Below are 20,835 nucleotides of genomic sequence, written 5' to 3'. Positions count from 1 at the left end.
ACACGTCCGTTAGCAGCTCCTCCCATAGATATTATGATGTCTATCATATCATAGACAATCATATAATATCTATGATGTCTATGGCTCCTCCCGCCTGCATGCAACTCTCGTCGATAGGAGATATTATTTATGGCGGCCATTTAACTTTCTTTCGGAGGGCGGAGATTGTCTCCCTCTGCCTTTCCATCTCTCTGACTCCCTCACTCGCCTCCCCACTCCACTCGTAAACTAAGTCTCCAAGTCCACAGAACGCCTGCAAAATCTAAATATATCCTACTAGACTCATCTGCGTTGTTTCATAAGCCAATCTAGCACTTTTCTTGGAGGTAAGTAGGCTACTCATTCATTTACTCGTATGTTTACGTTTATATTTTTGTATCTGCACAAAAGCGCGCGAAAAAACTCCTGCTTCAATGACTCCACGCACTGCGCACAATGTTTTTTAATATGTTACATTGTTTTAAAACCGTGTATTGGGTAATATTATAATATGTGTCGATATACAAACATCTAATGATTCTGTTGACATTTTACATTCTGTTGACATATTACTACTGTTGGTATAATTAAGGAAGTAAGTTAGCTACCTTTGTTTTTCTTCTTTTTTGTTTTTGTGTTTTTTTCCCCTGTTAACTGTAACCAACCGGGGTGGGTTTTAATAAGTCTGACTTCTGCCCACTCCGTTTCGAGCAATAGATGGATTGAAGTTGTTAAAGTATGGTTAATTTAAATAGTCGTATTGTTTAATCTAAAATGCTTCTTTATTGTCGTGTTATGTGCTATTGTATTGCTCGAAATAAATAAACAAATAGCATTACTGTTTTTAAATAAATAAATAGCATTACGGTTTTTCTTTTAATTACTTAGATGGATGAAACTGGCCATGTCAGCAACAATGATCAGATAAGTCAGGCTACCAAGAATGAGCAAAATAAGGGCAAAGCATCAGACGAATCACAAAGAAAGAAGGCTGTAAGGAAGAAATCACAAGTAAGATTTTAATTTAATTAAGACTAGAAATGTCCTGTTATTTTTTATAGATAGGCTACATGCTATTTGATAAAATTATATTTCTGAACCATTGTAATAAATTATTATGCTATTATGTGTCTATTTATTTATTTTTACCATATAGGTAGACAAAGAAAACCTACACCAAAGTGTTTCTATTTTACCTAAAAGAAAGCGGAAGCCCCTTAAATCCAACAGCAATATTTCTGACCATTACCCTAAAAAGAAGCATGCAGGTAAGCCATTTATAATATGTGTTATGTTAGTAAACTAGAATATATGCCAAGCTTCTCCTAAACTGTCCTTATTTTCACAGTGACAAAACAGAATGAATTTTATTCCATGTCAAAAAGACCTTGTGGATATTGTTTGATCATCAACAACTATAACTTTGAGGGTCCATCACTTAAAAACCGGAAAGGGACAGACAAAGATAAAGGTATTTTGGGTAGTTTGAGGGATACGAATTTCTAAATTTGAATACATATGTAGTTGTATGCATATTGTATACAGATCCCTACTTTAAAGTCACCATGAACTAAAAAGGTAGTCTACTATTGAATATGTCAAAAATGACCTAACTATACATTTGACTTTGTCTCCTAGATAGTCTTACCAGAGTGTTTGAGAACATGTTTTTCAAAGTTGAGGTGCGGGCCGATTTGCGAGCCTCGGATATGCAAAATGTGATAAAGGAGTTTGCAGAGAGGGATCACTCTGAGCTGAATGCCTTTGTCTGCTGCATCCTCTCCCATGGAGAGAAAGGCTCTGTTCTGGGAATAGATGGAAAACAAGTTCCGATTCATGAACTCACACAGCCTTTTGCTGAATGCCGCAAACTAGCTAGCAAGCCCAAGCTTTTCTTCATTCAGGCCTGTCAGGGTAATGAGGCCCAGCAAGGTGTGTGGATGGCAGATGGACAGGAGAGCACGACAGAAGATAAAACATTTGAGGAGGATGCTTATATTCCTGCGTCGCACAGTGATTTCCTAATCGGAATGGCCACAGTAGAACAATACCAGTCGTTTCGCCACACTGAAGACGGGTCTATCTATATCCAGGAGCTCTGCAAGCAGCTTGAAATTGGCTGTCCACGGTGAGTTGTCTTTATTTTGATCATTTTTGCATTTGGTGTTAACATCCATTTTGGGTGAGTTTATCATCTTGGAAACACATTGTGGTCTGATCATTCAAAGCACTATCAAAAGATGCGAGTGCATATGGCTATTTTGCATTTGTAAACACTAATATGTATTGATGTGTCCACCACAACCTACTCATGTAACTTGTTTGTATCTCCGTCTTTTTTTGACAGGAAAGAGGATATGCACTCAATTTTGACAAGGGTGAATCGAGCAGTGAGCTCCCAAATCATTCAGCGTTCCAACAAGCAGATGCCTGAGGTTCGCTACACTCTAACCAAAAAACTGGTCCTTCCCATGAAGCAAACCTCCTCTTAACTGTTAAATTTTTTTTTTTTTTATAATTTATGATAGGTTAAACAAAGCCATCCTGTTCCTTATTATGCTGGGTCCATAGAAGTTCAAGTCATAATGGTTGATAACCATTAGTTAATAATTTACCTAATTTACAATTCCACTGCTGTATTTAAATAACTAGGCCTAGCTGACAAATCAGAGGCATAGAACAGCACTGAGACAAGAGGTTAAATCAATTGGAGATCAGGAGATATGATTTTTCTGTATTTATACGGATTTCTGTATTTTTCAACCTGGGACCCACGTGAACTGCGTTGATATCGACATTGCCGCAAACAGTTAATAAACAAACGGCGAATGATGCGTTTACTAATGGCTTGCTTTCGATGGCTCCATCTTGCGGCTGTATGCCGTATATATCCTTACTGTACGTTCACACCGCCGCCGGCGAGAGCGGCAAAATTCGCTCTCGCCGCCCTGCCAGCGACGCCGTGGAAAGATTCGTGGACGCTCTGATGCTCTGACGTAGATCGAACGCGTGGTCTTTTTTACAACTGTATTTAAAGGGGCCACAAATCAAACAAGCATGTCGATCGTTATTTTTGCAGAAAATTGATCGATGGAAAAAACTTAACAATTATAGTGACATGTTTGCTAATGAAATAAACAAATTAAAAGCCATTTGTGTGGTGTGGCTTTTGTGTTCATGGTTAAGTGCTATTATAATTTGCATTCCCGCTGAAAAACAAGCGTTCTAGCCCGAAAATATTGCCTATAAATACTAGTGTTGCGCGCCTTATCAAATTCAAATAATCAACCTCCTCAATTTTGCTGGGGAACTAATGTGGTCGGAACCAAATTTTACAGGACTGCGTTCTCTGGACTCCTCTCAAACGGAGCACCTCTATATTCCGATTGGTTGCCGCCGGTTGCTGCCGAACCGCGTCATTGCTTATTACCATAAAGTTGACCTGACTTCAACTCTCCTCGCCGCTCTCACCGTCCAAGACGCGCCGCCCTGCTCTCGCCGGAGCTCGCCGCCAGCTCTCATTGACAATGAATGACTTCCGGCCACTTTGACGCTCTCGCCGGCGGCGGTGTGAACGCACAGTTAGTATCTCAAAATGGTCAAGTGTCAAGCACGTGATCCACAAGTGCTATACATTTGGGTCACGTAGGTGCATTTGAACACGGAACATGTTCAACCTCTTCCAAGATTCATTTATATGTTGTGAACACGGTGACATCTCTACGGGTTTGCTCTATTAGAAAGCACCGAAATTAAGACAGGCATAAATATAATAGTATTGTAATTGTACTGTTGTTCTGTATAATAAAAGTATTTTTTTATTAATTGATAAAACTACTTTGTATATTACAGTACAGTATTATTGGAATAGGAATTATTTTTAATTTTTATATTAAAGGTTGTATCAGCGATTGTGGGTACAGTCACTTCTGTTTGTGTTTGAAGCGAGATCCCAAACAAACAAAGTTAGCTCGCCCCTCCCTCAACGAATTCCAATTCGTCAGAATCAACTCGCTCACTAGCATGCCAATCTCACACACTAAATCCATACAATCTGATATTCGCTAGGGCTATCCAAGTTTAGTCGAGCTTCACTTTTCAAGAATTATATTTTCACACACAGTTCACATACAAAAGAGTCAGCACTAGAAGCTACTCACCTGTCCAGAAGAAACAGTGCAACCTCGGTGTCCGATTTAAAATGTTTCAATTCTTTGAGTTCTCTCCACCGTTCAAAACCCTTCCCGATTATTATTCGTTTCTCTGACGAAAAACGAGGGTATTCCCTCACCCTAATCCTCCTTCTCTTCTTGGGGATTGCCTCTTCATGTTAAATGTATCTGGTCCGTTGATAGCATAGGGTTGATAGACGCTGCCTTATTCTTCAGCTCCGACTTTGCGTGCAGGCGCCGTGCACGAGCGCAAAAACAAACAACACCCGCCCCTGTCGGTGATTGGTTAGAACACTGTTTATTTTGATTTTGAGTGGTGGTTGTACCCATTTGTTTTTGTGTGCAGATTTCAGAGCCTAGGCTGCCTACAGAAACGTGTTTTTTTGACAGCCTGCTTATGGGGCGGGCAGCTAGCGGATCGTTAGGAAAGATTAGATGAATGTGATAATTTTTGTTTGGGCCTGAAATCGCCGATACAACCTTTAAATAAAATTATATTGGGGTTAGGTTTTCATTCTTTTTTGTCTTTACTGGATCAAATGCCTGAATACATTTTGTAAATGTTTTTATATTTGACTGAACATTAATAAGGGATTACATCTAAAGGAATTGGTGTCTTTATTAGAACAGTGTGAATGGATGTTTAGGAGTTTCAGTTAAATGTATTGTACGTTAAAACAACTGTTATCCATCCAATGCTTGAATATAATCAAACTAAATTTTTGCTGACATATTTTATCCCCTAAAGTGAGATTGAATACTCTGTTTAGCCACTATAGCACTGGACACAAACTGCTGTTTTAGCTATTATAGTGTATTTACAGTATAATTACCAATTACCATGACAATTCTTGTCCCTGTCTGTGGAAATCTGCTTTGTGATGCTTACATTTGACATACGGTATACTGTTTCTGTTGGTCCTACCCAATGGCATTTTTCTGTGTTAATGAATTTTTATTTTAACTTGATAGTGTCATGTGCATTTCATTGAGTATTTAACCAAGGCATGACTTTTTACATGCAGTTTGCATGCACGGTTTGGGTAATAATATGCACATATCTGGAAAACCCCTGTGCTTTAAACGAGAGTTTGTCAATAAAAAGTGAAAAATACATTGGTTTCAAATGACTCATGATTCTCTTGACTTTTGCACATGTGGCAAATATGCGTTGTTACAAATAAAATGTAATTCCTGTGGGTGGTAGACATTAGCTAATAACTGTTTTTGTGATAAAATTTGGCCGGTCAGAAACCACTGTATATAATCTGATATAATTTCTGACAGAACTGGTCAGAAAAACCCATATTGATGACCACTGATTTGATTATTGGGTGGGGGGGACGTGTCAACGTCAGTTCTGTCATTCTGGTGTGTTAAAGTGACTGGTGTCTTGTATATGTGGGTGTATTATGTTACCTGCGATGCAAGTCTCATGTTGCTTGACACAATTAAAGCAGTGACAGCGAATTAATTACAGAATAAGAATGGACTGTTCTCAAATTAATCAGGTGGAAGAGCTTTAAAAATAGTTAATTTAACATAAAAACCTCTTTATATATGTATTATTCAGGTTCCGTCTTATTCAGGGTTCCCACATCTTTTAACAAATGAATTTCAATTACTTTTCAAGTTGTTAAAGGAACACTCCGACTTTTTTGAACTTTAGCTTATTCACTGTATCCCCCAGAGTTAGATAAGTCCATACATTTTTCATCTCCGTGCGTGCTGTAACTCTGTGTGACGCACCCACCGCTAGCCTAGCTTAGCTCAAAGACTGGATGTAAATGGCTACAGCTAGCATACTGCTCCCAATAAGTGACAAAATAATGCAAACATTTTCCTATTTACATGTTGTGATTTGTATAGTCACAGAGTGTACAAATAACAAGGTCATATGAGACATAGACATCTTTTAACCATATAAATATTGGGAATTATATTCTCAGAAGGCGAAGCACTGATACTTGGGCGGAGTGATAACCGCAGCACTGAGACGCACCGTTGTTTCTTCTTGTTTACCTCTAGCTCCGCTCATTTGTTACTGGACTCGGGCAATAGTGATAACACAATACTAACATTACAGGGGATACATGGAGCCTGGGAACAACTGCAATAGTAGTGACCACCCTATTCATATAATAGTATCACTAACGTTACATTAGATCCAGCTAATGGCACTGTTGCAGTAGGCTAGTCATCGAAAAACATAACAGAACACTTACCACCGCAGCCGCTCCAAAGTTTTTGTACTGCGGTAAAGCCAGCCGCCACCTCGAAATTAGCGGTCAAACTAGCCGCCCCTATATTTCACGGTGAGCGTATACACTAGCTATTACGGTAAGACCGTCAGACCGTCATCTGGATTGAAAACAATTGATCTTCCGGCGAAGGCTATTTCACATTAATTTATTCTTTCTTTCTTTCTGTCTTTCTGTATATAATTATCTATCTATCTATCTATCTATCTATCTATCTATCTATCTATCTGTCTGTCTGTCTGTCTATTTATCTATCTCTATCATCTATCTGTCTGTCTATCTATCTATCTGTCTGTCTATTTATCTATCTATCTATCTATCTGTCTATTTATCTATCTGTCTATTTATCTATCTCTATGATCTATCTATCTATCTATCTATCTATCTGTCTGTCTATTTATCTATCTATCTATCTGTCTGTTTATTTATCTCTATCAATCTATCTATCCATTTATCTATCTATCTATCTGTCTGTCTGTCTGTCTATTTATCTATCTATCTATCTCTGTCTGTCTATCTATCTATCTATCTATCTATCTATCTATCTATCTATCTATCTATCTGTCTGTCTGTCTGTCTGTCTGTCTGTCTGTCTGTCTGTCTATAATTATGTATCTGTCTATTTATAATTATCTATCTATCCATCCATCCATCCATCTATCCATCCTAAAATAATAATATACTGTTGTGTCTATATGTCCTGAAACTGTGCAGGTGACACAGTGAGAAGGTGTACTCTCCATCTGAGGTGAAATTGGGCAGTGTAAACTAGGATTTTTTTTTAATGATTTTCTTAATGTAAAGCCAAAACAGCGTATTTATGAATTTTGGAGGGCTCTTATTTTGTAATACAACATCAGAATGTCCTGAAACTGTGCAGGTGACACGGTGAGAAGGTGTACTCTCCATCTGAGGTGAAATTGGGCAGTGTAAACTAGGATTTTTTTAAATGATTCTCTGAATGTAAAGCCAAAACAGCATATTTATGAATTTTGTAGGGCTCTTATTTTGTAATACAACATCAGAATGTCCTGAAACTGTGCAGGTGACACAGTGAGAAGGTGTACTCTCCATCTGAGGTGAAATTGGGCAGTGTAAATTAGGATTTTTTTTTTAATGATTTTCTGAATGTAAAGCCAAAAAAGCGTATTTATGAATTTTGGAGGGCTCTTATTTTGTAATACAAAATCAGAATGTCCTGAAACTGTGCAGGTGACACAGTGAGAAGGTGTACTCTCCATCTGAGGTGAAATTGGGCAGTGTAAACTAGGATTTTTTTTTAATGATTTTCTAAATGTATAGACACAACAGCTTATTTATGAAATTTGGAGGGCTCTTATTTTGTAATTCAACATCAGAATTTCCTGAAACTGTGCAGGTGACACAGTGAGAAGGTGTACTCTCCATCTGAGGTGAAATTGGGAAGTGTAAACTAGGATTTTTTTTTGTGTGATTTTCTGAATGTAAAGCCAAAACAGCATATTTATGAAATTTGCAGGGCTCTTATTTTGTAATACAACATCAGAATGTCCTGAAACTGTGCAGGTGACATGGTGAGAAGGAGTACTCTCCATCTGAGGTGAAATTCGGCAGTGTAAACTAGGATTTTTTATTTTTTTTATTTTCTGAATGTAAAGCCAAAACAGCATATTTATGAATTTTGCAGGGCTCTTATTTTGTAATACAACATCAGAATGTCCTGAAACTGTGCAGGTGACACGGTGAGAAGGTGTACTCTCCATCTGAGGTGAAATTGGGCAGTGTAAACTAAGAATTTTTTTTAGTGATTTTCTGAATGTATAGACACAACAGTATATTATTATTTTAGGATGGATAGATGGATGGATGGATAGATAGATAGATAGATAATTATAAATAGACAGATACATAATTATAGACAGACAGACAGATAGAGATAGATAGATAGATAGATAGATAGATAGATAGACAGACAGACAGACAGACAGACAGACAGACAGATAGATAGATAGATAGATAGATAGATAGATAGATAGATAGATAGATAGATAGATAGATAGACAGACAGAGATAGATAGATAGATAAATAGACAGACAGACAGATAGATAGATAGATAGATTGATAGAGATAGATAAATAAACAGACAGATAGATAGATAGATAAATAGACAGACAGACAGATAGATAGATAGATAGATAGATAGATAGATAGATAGATAGATAGATAGATAGATAGATAGATGATAGAGATAGATAAATAGACAGATAGATAGATAGATAGATAAATAGACAGACAGACAGATAGATAGATAGATAGATAGACAGACAGATAGATAGATGATAGAGATAGATAAATAGACAGACAGACAGACAGATAGATAGATAGATAGATAGATAGATAGATAGATAGATCATTATATACAGAAAGAAAGAAAGAATAAATTAATGTGAAATAGCCTTCGCCGGAAGATCAATTGATTTCAATCCAGATGACGGTCTGACGGTCTTACTGTAATAGCTAGTGTATACGCTCACCGTGAAATATAGGGGCGGCTAGTTTGACCGCTAATTTCGAGGTGGCGGCTGGCTTTACCGCAGTACCAAAACTTTGGAGCGGCTGCGGTGGTAAGTGTTCTACTATTGCAGTTGTTCCCAGGCTCCATGTATCCCCTGTAATGTTAGTATTGTGTTATCACTATTGCCCGAGTCCAGTAACAAATGAGCGGAGCTAGAGGTAAACAAGAAGAAACAACGGTGCGTCTCAGTGCTGCGGTTATCACTCCGCCCAAGTAGCAGTGCTTCGCCTTCTGAGAATATAGTTCCCAATATTTATACGGTTAAAAGATGTCTGTGTCTCATATGACCTTGTTATTTGTACACTCTGTGACTATACAAATCACAACATGTAAATAGGAAAATGTTTGCGTTATTTTGTCTCTTATTGGGATTAGTATGCTAGCTGTAGCCATTTACATCCAGTTTTTGTGCTAAGCTAGGCTAGCTGTGGGTGCGTCAAACAGAGTTACAGCACGCACGGAGATGAAAAATGTATGTATGGATACAGTGAATAAGCTAAAGTTAAAAAAAGTCAGAGTGTTCCTTTAATGATTACCAAATAAAGACCATACTGATTTGATAAATTTTTGTTATAGATAACTAAAAACAAAAGTCAATTCAAAACTAATTTGTAGTCACTAGCCAAGTATAGTTTACCTCTATTTTGTATAGCACTTTATAAAATACTGATTGTTTCAAAGCAACTTACAGTGATTTAATTATAGATATCTCAATCTGATTTTTGTCTTGGAAGATCTTTTTTTGGATATATATGCATTTAACTTTGTTACTGGGAAAAATGTCAATGAAGATACTACATTAAACTACAACTACTGTGTGTATTAGCAATTAATCATTTGATACAATGCACTTATTGTGTACATTCATTTTACATTGTACTTATACTTAAAAAATATCGGAATGTAATTAAAGCTATAATTAATATCTGTAATTACATTTATTATTACACTCTTGACTCTTCCTAACAATTGTACCAAATTATTTTTTTGATGTAGGTATAGTTATTAAAAGACAGAAGACACCTAATATAAAACCCCTAAATTTGACACATACCATTCCTGTCATCCTACCTGATGCAATGTTTCTGACTTAATGTGTATTGCAGTTATACATTAAATTGCAGTAATACACCATTTTAAAATATTTATTATAAAATAATTAAATGAGTGTATTTATAAAGTATAGGGTACAGAAAGTAGTGTATATAGAAAAGTAGAAACATTTTGTATAAAGAAATGTGTAAAACATATCTGCATTAGAATCTTTTTACAGACCTTTTTGAGATTGAAATTATCCTATATTAAGAAATGTATATAAAAAAGACATATCGAGCGATCTTGGCATGACATATGTAGGAGCTTTCAGTGGTTCACTGGCTGCAGGATCAGTTTCTTCCTCATGGCGACTTCATGGACAGGCATTTGTTTGGAATTGATCCCCTGACTGCTAACGTCATTATTCACACAAAGCAGGATCGTCTGGATGTCTGTACCCCTGGGGACAAAAAAAAAATCAATAAATAATTATTCATTTATTTTTGATAGTACCTGTATATATAATTCGGATTTTGTGAATGTTATCGATTTCAGTACACATTATTTTTCTTTATCATTTTCCCTACTTCGTATACTCAAATTTTCATAATGAACATAAAACTGCTGCATGAAATCTTTGTTACAAACTTACAGTGGACAATGTTTCTCTAGGTTTCGGCAGAGTGACTGAATAAACCAGGAGCCCTCTTCTGGCTTTCTATAAGAATAGTGACCGTCAGTGGTTGACCTGGCAATGAGGAAATCCGTGTCAGCTGGGATTGTGATCTCAAAATCATCACCATCCACCTCCATCTCTGACTCTCCATCTTCTGGAGAATCCGCTTGGACTTTCACACGGAGTTGATTTTTTCTCCCTCGACATGCCTGTATAAAAAACAGTTTTGGCTTGCCGGCTAGTCTTTGACCAGTGAAAGGCTCCCGTATTTCATCAACAGAAACAACATCACCATCGGCCCCAAAGACTCCTTCTTTTTTGCCATGGGAGAGGACACAGCAGACAAAGCAGTCTCCATCTACTGTTTTCCCCAGGTCTGTGAGGAGATTCTTCATTTCATCTGCAGTTTTATTTCTGTGCACCACCACATCAAACCCCAGCCAGTGGAAAACTTTGTCAAGATACTCTGGGGTTGAAAAGAGAAAATAAGCAACTCAGTACATTCATCGATATAAAAAATTATAAATAAATCATATTTATAAAAATGGTCAAATAAATGTTATAATTTAATGAAAATAAAAAAAATATTTATAAATGTATAAGTATAAATATTTAGAATTATTAAAACAAATCAAACTATTTTCTTTTCCGAATTATTTTCTTATAGTTTCCTTTACACAATAAGTGTAGATAATCCTGCTCATACCATGGTCTGTTCCTGGCATTGACAATTTAAAGCTGTTATTGATATTTGCGGCATCAATACTTTAAAAACCGTTTTACTGCACACCTTTCAGCCAATCAGATTCAAGTATTTAGACAGACCACCATGGTTTAACTTAAAATAGTAGTTACACTTTATTTTTAAGATGTCATTGTTACATTGTAATTATATACATTCAAGTACTGAGTAATATTAATTAACAACAGATACTTGTAGGTTTAAAATAAAGGTTTGGTATATGGTTAGTTGCATGTAATCATGCATTATGTATAGTTAGTACTATAGTAACTACATATAACGTGTAACAAGGAAACTGTAAAATAAAGTCTTACCAAAATATCTAATGCTAAATACCTAAATACAATGCAAAAACGTTTAAAAAACAAACTTTGGTCCTCATCTGATCCGCTTCTTTCCATCATGGTCGTAAAATGTACATTATTGATGATTACGCAGATACCACGTGGAATTCGTGATATTTTGTATTCAGAGACCTGAAATAAAAGCACATATACACACATCAGTGGTACAGAACATACTTGAGTGCAGCATTTACATTAATTTGAATATATGAGCATCACCTGTATTGATGTCACCTGTACTGGAGCATCAAAAATGGCATGATCCTTTAATGTTGGACAAATTTCCAAAATACTATCATTTCTTAAAAGGTCTATGAAATTGCGACAAGTTTCTTCCCCCTTTCCCATGAGTTTGTCAAGTAGGTTGATGACTCTCTTCTCTCTTTCAGAAATATCAGTGAGGTTCTTGTATTCACGTAGAGTAATAAGATTAGCCTGATGCACATGCTGCAAGATGAATTCGGCCTCTTCAGATAAAGTCTCTATGAGGAAGACTTTACAGTTGACAATTCTCTTAAGGGATTTTTTGTCCATTTTACAAAATCAACACTGATGAACTGGAAAGAAGAAGAACATAAAAGTTTATGTCAGAGGATCTTCACTACAATAAATTGTTAGTATTCACTTCAAAGCAAAGAAACATGCTACGAAGTTACAAAGAGTCAATAACCTAATAATGGCCAATAGCACTGACATAGACAAAGTGAAATAAAACCTCTGTTCATACATTATTAACAATAAGTAACACAAACCAGGCAAGTGGCAGCTTGTGCATGCAAGTTTAAAAGTACTTGATGTTCACAAGGAAACAATTTCATGTTACAGCGTTCAGGTGAGCAAAAATTCACTATTATGTTTTAAATAGATTCATCTGTGGTTCGATATCTAGATATGCTAAATACAATACTTATTTGACAATTGCTATAATAACGTGTAATATTTATATGAATAACTTTAATATTAAATCGTTCGGTTTACGAGTATCTGACGAACCGAATAAAATAAATGTGCTTCCTATTTGCTTTGCTTTCATTTTCCCTTTGTTACAACAGGGTAGGCTAATCTAGCTTCAGCTATTTATTTGCACTACTTACATCACATTTAAACAAAACGTACAAATCGCAAACATATATCTATTTAATTTGCAATAATAGTTATTAGCATAGACGCTTGAAGGTATTTGTTATATAAAACACCGACCTTCTTGTCAGAACTTACTTTCCCTCGCAGAACTCAAAGGCGCGCAAGCAAGGATGAATGAGTGTGGGGTTGCCAGATATTCTGGGTTGCCTAGTCTTCTGTTGGGTCGATCTATATGTGAATTATCAATAAAAATGTACTACCCTTTAACTAACCTTTAGAGAAATATTGATAGTCAGCATCAGGAAGTCAAGCTAAATTTTGTATGGGTATTTTATTTTGTATTCAGTTTTTGTGGGGCACAACTTTTTTTGTGCTGAAACATAGTTAGCCTTTTATTTGTAATAATTCTCACAACGAAAACAATGTAGTTGAAAATAAAAGGAATATGGTGTTGATGGTCATTGACATTTTCATTTTTGTCTCCATAACCAGATTTTTAGTGAACAGTGAACTGTTATGGATGTGGATAGCATTGGTAAGTTTGGTCCCTGTTTACAGTAATTCAGGATGAAAATGGCAGAAAATGTCTGTGTAAGGTGTATTAAGAATAATAAATAATGCTAAATGGGACCTGTAAATAATAATGTATTTATTAATTAATTATTATAGGATATTGTGTGTGTTTACATGGAATCTCTTTCTCGGTGGGTGTCCTCTTTTGGATATATTGGTACAAATTAAGGCCGATGCAATAATATATTGAACATTAAGTACATTTATTGATCAAAATCCCATCAATTGGTTCACTTTTTTTTAAAATTATTCATGTGTTTCTCCCACCAAAGGTCTGAATGAGGTTCGTCCTGCAGTGTATCGAGCTGCTCTAAAGCTTCGCACATTACAGAAACTATGCCAGAGTAAGTTGTTCTGTTTAAATTTTTTTTGGGAATGCATCAGGATGCTTTTATATAACAGTACTATATAATCTCACACACTTAATATATCTCATTAGTGACTCTCTCTTTCAAACTCCAGTGCACCTGGTGTCACTGCAGGATTTGCGACCAGTTTTAAATACTTTATGTTCTGGGGAATCAATGATAAGTCTTGCTCAAGAAGATGTACAGCAGCTTCTAGAAGAGCTATTCCAGAGCATTTCGCATGAACTTCCTGGTCAGGCAGTACCTGAAGCCACAGATCAAACCACCAGGCTTCTCTTTAAACTGTTTGACAGGTGAGGGGTGACTACTGATTCATTATTATATAGTCTATTTTTGTATTTATGCATGTGTGATTTAACCTTGCTTTCTTTTAGAGAGCAAACCGGGGTTATTCTGCTCAGGTCTGTGGAGGCCGCGCTGATCGCCCTCTGTGGAGACGCTCTCTCAGCTAAACAGAATGGTCTGTTCTACATTCACTTGATTTTTTATCGCTTATTCTGATTCTGTCCAGCTTTCAGAATGTATTAATGTTTACTTAAGTGTTCAGGGTCTGTGCTTGTGTCTCTGCAGCTCTGTTCCGACTGGCTGACAGCTACAGTGGGAATCAGGAGAGCAACAGGGGCTCCATCAGTCGAAGTGCACTCAGAGTCCTGCTGGAAGACCTCAGCCAGGTGAGAAAAGCAACAGTTTGATCCAATTAATAAGAGCCACTTATAACAAATACAACAAATTTCTAAATTAAAACGTCTGGTTAAGGTTCCAGCAGTGGTTCAAGAAAACCATGTGTTTGGCCATGCTGAAACTGCCGTGTCCTCCTGCTTCAAAGGGGTATTGTACAATCTCCTATATAACACACACACACACACACACACACACACACACACACACACACACACACACACACACACACACACACACACACACACACACACACACACACACACACACACACACACACACACATATAAAACATTTCATGTTCCTAGTCAGCCTGGTGTGCTAAAAAAAGGTAAATATTAATGGGAATATACTTAAGAGATATTTTACTCGTAAAAAATTCTAGGGCTGCCAATATTTGTGGCCAATGTTTTTTGGAGAAAAACTTTTATTTCATAATGTGATTTCTCCCACACTTTCAATTATTTTACTTCAATGAAAGGTTAGATTTTTGCAATTTTTTTGAATGAAAGATCAAAAGGATAAACAATGCAGATTTATTTTTTACAGACATTTTTTATCATATTTACCATGGGTGCCATTAATTCTGACCACAACTGTGTATATATATATGTGTGTGTGTGTGTGTGTGTGTCAACCAAAATCATCAAACCAGCATCAAACCAAAAATGATTAAGACACCAGATATAATTTTTGATATCTTTTTGACACTTTGACCTGAACATGTTTTGCTTAAGTTTTTTTTTCCTTTAATTTCTAATGCGACCTTTTTACATCACAGACTGAACAAAATTTTGCATTGTTTGGTAATTGGTTGACCTAAATTGGTATTATATAATTGTGTAGGCCTACTTAAATTTAACAGCTGACAGCTATTCAACCTAATTCATTTGTGCGACTACTAACAGAAGGATGGCCAAAACCAGTGAAATATCAACTGATTTGATAACTCTGAGTTCTTGTCATATGTTATTACAATTTCCTAAACTATAGTGAATAAACTGTGATAATGTGAAAAATGTTGAAGGTGTCTGAATACATTTTGGTTTTACTGTATATTCACAGAATATATACATGCAAGTATATAATGCCTTTATTTTAGAAAGGTGGTCACTCACAAGAGGACCATCGTATTTGCTAAGATGTGGCATCAAAAAGTTTGAAAATCCCTGTTGAGCAGATTTTTTTCATTCAAAGCAACATACAACAATAGGCTATAGGCTACATGTTCCCTTGTAGGTATTTGAAGGTACAGCCCTCAGTTGCCAGTCCAGATTTTTAACCACTAAGCTATACCAGCTACATTGTATTTCACTCACACACACATGTAAACAGCCTAAAATCCTGGAAATTAGGGATTTTTTTCTCACACAGGTAATCAGAGCAGATGTGACTGAAGAGCATTTTATTGCCTGGCTACAGTCAGAACCCCGTCTGCTGTTATGGCTGTCCACTCTCTACAGGATTTCAGTGAGTGAGGCTGTACAACACAGAGTCCACTGCCATGTCTGTAAAGCCTTCCCTATCACTGGCCTCAGGTGGGTTTTATAATATTAGTGCTGTACATCCTTACAAGGTTTGAAACTGGTTTACTGGCCCACAGCTCTGGTTACAATGTTTTTGTTTCAGGGTTATTATCCTTTACTAAAACAAAAATTGAAACAAAATAAATGAAACCTAAATAGTACTAAAAAAGAAAAGAAAAAAAAGAAAAAAACACATAGCAAAATTACTACAAATGTAACTAAAATGAAAATATAACAATAAAAGTAAAAAAATTGACAAACAAAATATTAAAATATTAATAATACTACTAAAATAACACTGGAATGTTTGTATTGGGGCTGACATGCGTGCTGTCTGGTAGATGAAATGGATAGTGAGTGACATGGTATGACCGTCTCTTTTCATAGGTATCGCTGTCTGAAATGCCTGAATGTACACCTCTGCCAAAGCTGCTTTCTGACTGAGAGACGCACCCGGAAACACAAGCCATCCCATCCTGTACTGGAATATTGCACTCAGGTGTAATACCAAGCATAATGTTTTACATACTTAAAGGTGCAATGTGTAATAATTTTGAGTATCTATTAACAAAAATGCAATATGACATCCATAACTATGTTTTCAGTGGTGTATAAAGAACTTACTTAATAAACCGTGATGTTTTTATTACATTATAATGAGACATTTATATCTACATAACCGCGGGAATCCCCTTCTATGAAGGTCGGCATATTGTGACGTCATGTTTCTACCATAGCCGAACGCGAACAAACAGCGCTACAGAGCGCGTTTCATTACTACCTTGAAAGAGAAGCAGCAAAAAGCAAGAAGCTTGCCATAAACACCGTGAGTAGTGACTTTTCCCTTGTCAGTGGTGTAAAATATGTAGTTGGATTATTTCATGTAACTTAGTTCTTCTCCCTCGCTGTGTTATGGCTTTGCTATGTGGGGATAAATGTGCTGGTTACGTTCGTGAGACAGCTGATTAGTACTCTCGTCATTGACCGTAAAACAGTATGTTAGAGGAATCACCAACCCGTCGATCGCGGTCGACAAGTCGATCTTGGAAGCATTTTAAGTCTATCGCGAAGAGTTTTCAAAATCAGAGAAAAAAAGCCTATTGTGTGTAGTAAATGGTGTCTAGGGGATGCGGAGGCGCGCGCGCTGTTACAATCATGTCATTTTTGCCGCGCGCACCTTTGGGCTCATGCGGACGCGTCGAGTTTAAACAAGGCTTTACGCTTTAACCAGCTCAGCCACAGTAACAGCTCATATTTAGCCAGCTAAACATTTACTACCCTGTTAGAAAAATATATATAGTTGCATAGTGTCATGTGGTTCTTCTCCCTCGCTGTATTATGGGTTTGGTATGTGGGGAGAAATGTGCTGGTTACGTTTGTGAGACAATCAGCTGATTACTATTATTATATTATATATTAAGACCCTTGATCCTTACCTGACTATGGCTTTGTAAACTTTATCCATGATGTGGTTTATAATGGACTGTGGTACAGAAACAGTGAAAATGTTACACACTCTTGGCTTACTCTGGCTATTCTCTGCTGTCTCAGATGAAGATACGTTTGTCCGGTTTTAGCCACCGTAGCTTCTTCGAAAGGGAGGGGTGAGCAGTGGGCTGAGCCCTTAGTGCAACGAGCAGCCGAACCGCTAGATGTCGCTATGGAATGTAGTTTGGCAGTTTAATGCCTTAATTTACTGTAAATTAAATAATTGATTTTAGTTTTTATTGTTTTATTTTTCATTTATTTAGCCTAGAAAAAATATTTTAGAATTTTTAGGGGATTAATCAATTATATCAGTATCGAACAAAATATAGTTTAAATAACACATACTCTTTTAATTATGCCTTATATAATGTGTGTTATGGTTTGTTCAGCCATCCTGGAAGGAGTCAATAGCATCACTGGCCTCCAGCGCTCGACATGCTTTGGTGCCTCGACACACCCGGCGAGAAGCAGAGAGGAAGAGAGCCCTGAGAACAGGCTCAAGGTACACATTTTGTGTGTGTTTTTTTGTGTTGGAAAGAAATCAAACCTCTAAACTGTGAATGATACATGTTTAACAGAATATGTAACTGGTTGTTGTCTGCGATGTGTGTTTTCTCTGGATTGAACAAACAGACGGACGGCAACTGGTAAAGAGATAAAACAGTCTTATCCAATGTTTGCCTTCGCCCTCAACATTTATCTCCCATGAGTAGTTATATGATTCACCTTATGTCAAAATGATTTATGACCCTATGATTGACAGGTGGGCGGGGCTAACCTTTGACCTTCCGGAGGGTGTTCCGGAGGTCCTTTGATGTAGGGATTAACCTTTGACCTTCCGGAGGGGTTGTTCCGGAGGTCGCTTAATTTAGGGATTAACCTTTGACCTATCGATCGATCAAGTTGACAGTACATTCCGGAGGATGTTCCGGAGGTCCTTTAATGTAGGGATTAACCTTTGACCTATCGATCGATCAAGTTGACAGTTGTCTTTACCCTATTGACCTTTGTATGATATATGAAGTTGCCAGTTGTCTTTGCCAGTTGTCTTTGCCCCATTGATTTTGACCTATTGACCCCGGGGGAAATAACTTCTTGGTGTGGGAAATCCCCTCCGTGTCGGGGTGAGAAAATAATTTTTCTAATGTCGCATATAGATTAGAATAGATTAGAATTACAAAAGTAAAATCATCTTACCGTTTCACTATGGTGAAGAATTGGATTAAAGTTGACAGTCTCCGCACTGTGTGTGTGCGTCTGTCTGTGAGTGTGTGCGTGTCATCCGATATCCTGGCATTCCTGAGCACGCTATATAAATGGGGATAGTGAGAAAATATCTCCCAGTAACTAAAGTTGAAACACATTCTGTTCTTTTAAAATGGTTATAAAATGTACATTTAGTAATTTACAAATATTTTTCATACTAACTAAAGTAGATTTGAAAAACATTCATTCCTTTAAAATAAATATCTTACTGATCCAAGTATTTAAAAAATAAAATCATCTCACCGTTTCACTATGGTGAAAAAAGCCCCCATGTGCGTTTCTCTCACACCCCTTGCATTTTGACAGTCTTTGAGTTAAATGTGTGTCTGTGTGACACCTGATATCCTGGCATTCCTGAGCACGCTATATATATGGGTATAGTGAGAAAAAAGAGATTGTTTCTAATAATTTCACATATTTTACACTAGAGTTGAAAAACATTGATCTTTAAAATGGTTATAAAATGTACATTTAGTAATTTACAAATATTTTTTCATACTAACTAAAGTTGAAGTACATTGATCTTTTAAAAGTGTATCAAATATCTTTTCAAAACAAAAATAAAATCATCTTACATTTTAGAGAGTTGAAGAAGTAAATCCCAACACATCATTGTCAATATAATGTATGAATGTATTTACAAAAATATCCTCGAGTGTTTTTCTCCCACACCGGTCATTTTGACACTCTGTGATTCAGAGTGGAGGAGGAATGTGTGTGTGTGTGTGTGTGTGTGTGTGTGTGCGTGTGCGTGTGCGTGTGCGTGTGCGTGTGCGTGTGCGCGTGTGCGTGTGCGTGTGCGCGTGTGCGTGTGCGTGTGCGTGTGCGTGTGCGTGTGCGTGTGCGTGTGTGCGTGTGCGTGTGCGTGTGTGTGTGCGTGTGTGTGTGTGTGTGTGCCAGGCCAGCAGCAGTATGAGACGTTGAGGATGTTTTGTTAGTATTAATCTTAAAAGTTAATCTTAAAAGTTTAAAAATAAAAGATAATTTAAATTCAATTCAATTAATTATTTAAAGTCTTAATAAAAACGTTTTAATACAGTCGAATCTTCTATTTATCTTTTAGAAGATTACTGTAATGATTTTGTTTAACGGAGACCTAAAGTATAATGTTTATTAATTTAGTCATAGCCATAATGATTTTTGTACTGTAACAGCATATTCTATCCCGTACACCTAAACACGACCATCACAGAAAAAGGCATCTTTACATTGTTTTTTACATACTGTTTTACTCTCACACACACACAGTAACCCGGTTCCATAAAATTAACTAATCTCTATTTTTAAATTAAATGATTATAAATAACGTATATAACTCAATGAATAATAACAAGTATGTTACTAAAATGAATTCAAACTATTTAAACATAGTTTTAGCTAAATGAATTTATATATATATATATAATATATATATATATAATATATATATATATATATATATATATATATATATATATAAATATAAAAATACCTTACATTTCCACAGTGCTGAAGATGTAGTTCTTTATGCAATGATAAAAACAGTCCAAAGTCATAAACAAAATTGTATTCCTTTTTTATTCCTTCAGTGATAAACTACAGGGTGAAATGAATGCATGACCCCCTCACAGAGACGAGAGGAGTTACAGGACAGATGAGACAGATGTGTTAAAATTAAAAGACTGTTTAAATCAAAGCTTTAACGTTTTTTTAAAGTCGTATCTTCTATTTATCTTCTTAGAAGACTTCTGTATGATATAAATGATTTTACATAAATTTAACCTAAGGTATTATTTTTACTAAAGCGTCTGTTCAAAAAATAAAGCAAAAACTGTACTTTGGTATCTTAGATATTATACAAATTATTTCAAACAGTATTTTTGTCCATGCCGCATGAAATATGTTGTCAAAGTTTGTCACAATGTTTTTTTGTTTTTGTAGTTGTTGTTTTTGTTTTTAAGAAATCCCAGGACTCTACATTGCTCTTATTTAGATTACGTTGTATCATTTAGAAAACCACCGTACATTTTCAGAGACGCGATGTACCTTTTTTGGTCCATCACACAGCATATTTAATTTTACTCATCTTATTTCAAAGCATGATCTTACT

The 20,835-nt window shown here is 36.2% G+C and overlaps 3 protein-coding genes across 6 annotated transcripts in view; 2 read left to right on the top strand and 1 right to left on the bottom strand.

Annotated features, from left to right (window-relative positions):
• Positions 1-153: 153 nt before the first annotated feature.
• On the top strand, positions 154-2,471 carry casp8l1 (caspase 8, apoptosis-related cysteine peptidase, like 1). Its single transcript, XM_077199912.1, has 6 exons — positions 154-326; positions 868-990; positions 1,136-1,247; positions 1,328-1,450; positions 1,618-2,107; positions 2,327-2,471. Exons 2-6 carry the CDS (start codon positions 868-870, stop codon positions 2,469-2,471), a joined length of 993 nt encoding a protein of 330 aa, XP_077056027.1. The 5' UTR covers positions 154-326.
• A 6,916-nt stretch (positions 2,472-9,387) lies between these two features.
• Positions 9,388-20,835, top strand: part of dytn (dystrotelin) — a 38,572-nt gene continuing 27,124 nt past the window's right edge. The window contains exons 1-11 of one of the 3 annotated variants that reach the window (XM_077199372.1): positions 9,388-9,439; positions 10,675-11,052; positions 13,340-13,382; positions 13,693-13,764; positions 13,883-14,081; positions 14,163-14,248; positions 14,359-14,459; positions 14,545-14,616; positions 15,841-16,004; positions 16,380-16,491; positions 17,870-17,982. In XM_077199372.1, coding sequence (XP_077055487.1) covers positions 13,364-13,382; positions 13,693-13,764; positions 13,883-14,081; positions 14,163-14,248; positions 14,359-14,459; positions 14,545-14,616; positions 15,841-16,004; positions 16,380-16,491; positions 17,870-17,982 — 938 coding nt within the window. In that variant the 5' untranslated portion in view covers positions 9,388-9,439; positions 10,675-11,052; positions 13,340-13,363. Of the gene's footprint in view, positions 9,440-10,674; positions 11,053-12,507; positions 12,597-13,339; positions 13,383-13,516; positions 13,552-13,692; positions 13,765-13,882; positions 14,082-14,162; positions 14,249-14,358; positions 14,460-14,544; positions 14,617-15,840; positions 16,005-16,379; positions 16,492-17,869; positions 17,983-20,835 lie in introns of those variants that run through there. The other 2 variants (XM_077199374.1, XM_077199373.1) reach the window with 2 other exon arrangements.
• Positions 10,097-13,040, bottom strand: casp20 (caspase 20, apoptosis-related cysteine peptidase). Of its 2 annotated transcripts, none has more exons than XM_077199376.1 (5): positions 12,965-13,040; positions 11,984-12,321; positions 11,791-11,896; positions 10,655-11,144; positions 10,097-10,462 (listed from the first exon to the last, which is right to left on the bottom strand). In XM_077199376.1, exons 2-5 carry the CDS (start codon positions 12,296-12,298, stop codon positions 10,330-10,332), a joined length of 1,044 nt encoding a protein of 347 aa, XP_077055491.1. In that variant the 5' UTR covers positions 12,299-12,321; positions 12,965-13,040; the 3' UTR covers positions 10,097-10,329. The 2 variants fall into 2 exon arrangements, with proteins under 2 accessions (XP_077055491.1, XP_077055492.1); XM_077199377.1 differs by having other exon boundaries at positions 10,221-10,462; positions 11,999-12,321.

Source organism: Siphateles boraxobius, unplaced genomic scaffold (assembly GCF_051911475.1).
Source record: "Siphateles boraxobius isolate OS27281-9 unplaced genomic scaffold, OSU_SipBor_1 41, whole genome shotgun sequence".
NCBI lineage: Eukaryota > Metazoa > Chordata > Actinopteri > Cypriniformes > Leuciscidae > Siphateles > Siphateles boraxobius.
Note: the sequence above shows the minus strand (reverse complement) of the source record. Positions and strands in the feature narration are given on the sequence as shown.

What these genes read in the sequence shown, in the direction of transcription:
- casp8l1 (XM_077199912.1), top strand. Translation starts at nt 868, where the DNA reads ATGGATGAAACTGGCCATGTCAGCAACAATGATCAGATAAGTCAGGCT. An exon ending in CTGTAAGGAAGAAATCACAA is followed by an intron (nt 991 to 1,135) that starts GTAAGATTTTAA and finishes TTTACCATATAG; the next exon opens with GTAGACAAAGAAAACCTACA. An exon ending in CCCTAAAAAGAAGCATGCAG is followed by an intron (nt 1,248 to 1,327) that starts GTAAGCCATTTA and finishes TTATTTTCACAG; the next exon opens with TGACAAAACAGAATGAATTT.
- casp20 (XM_077199376.1), bottom strand. Translation starts at nt 12,298, where the DNA reads ATGGACAAAAAATCCCTTAAGAGAATTGTCAACTGTAAAGTCTTCCTC. An exon ending in CGGATCAGATGAGGACCAAA is followed by an intron (nt 11,145 to 11,790) that starts GTTTGTTTTTTA and finishes TTTCAACCCCAG; the next exon opens with AGTATCTTGACAAAGTTTTC. An exon ending in CTAGAGAAACATTGTCCACT is followed by an intron (nt 10,463 to 10,654) that starts GTAAGTTTGTAA and finishes TTTTGTCCCCAG; the next exon opens with GGGTACAGACATCCAGACGA.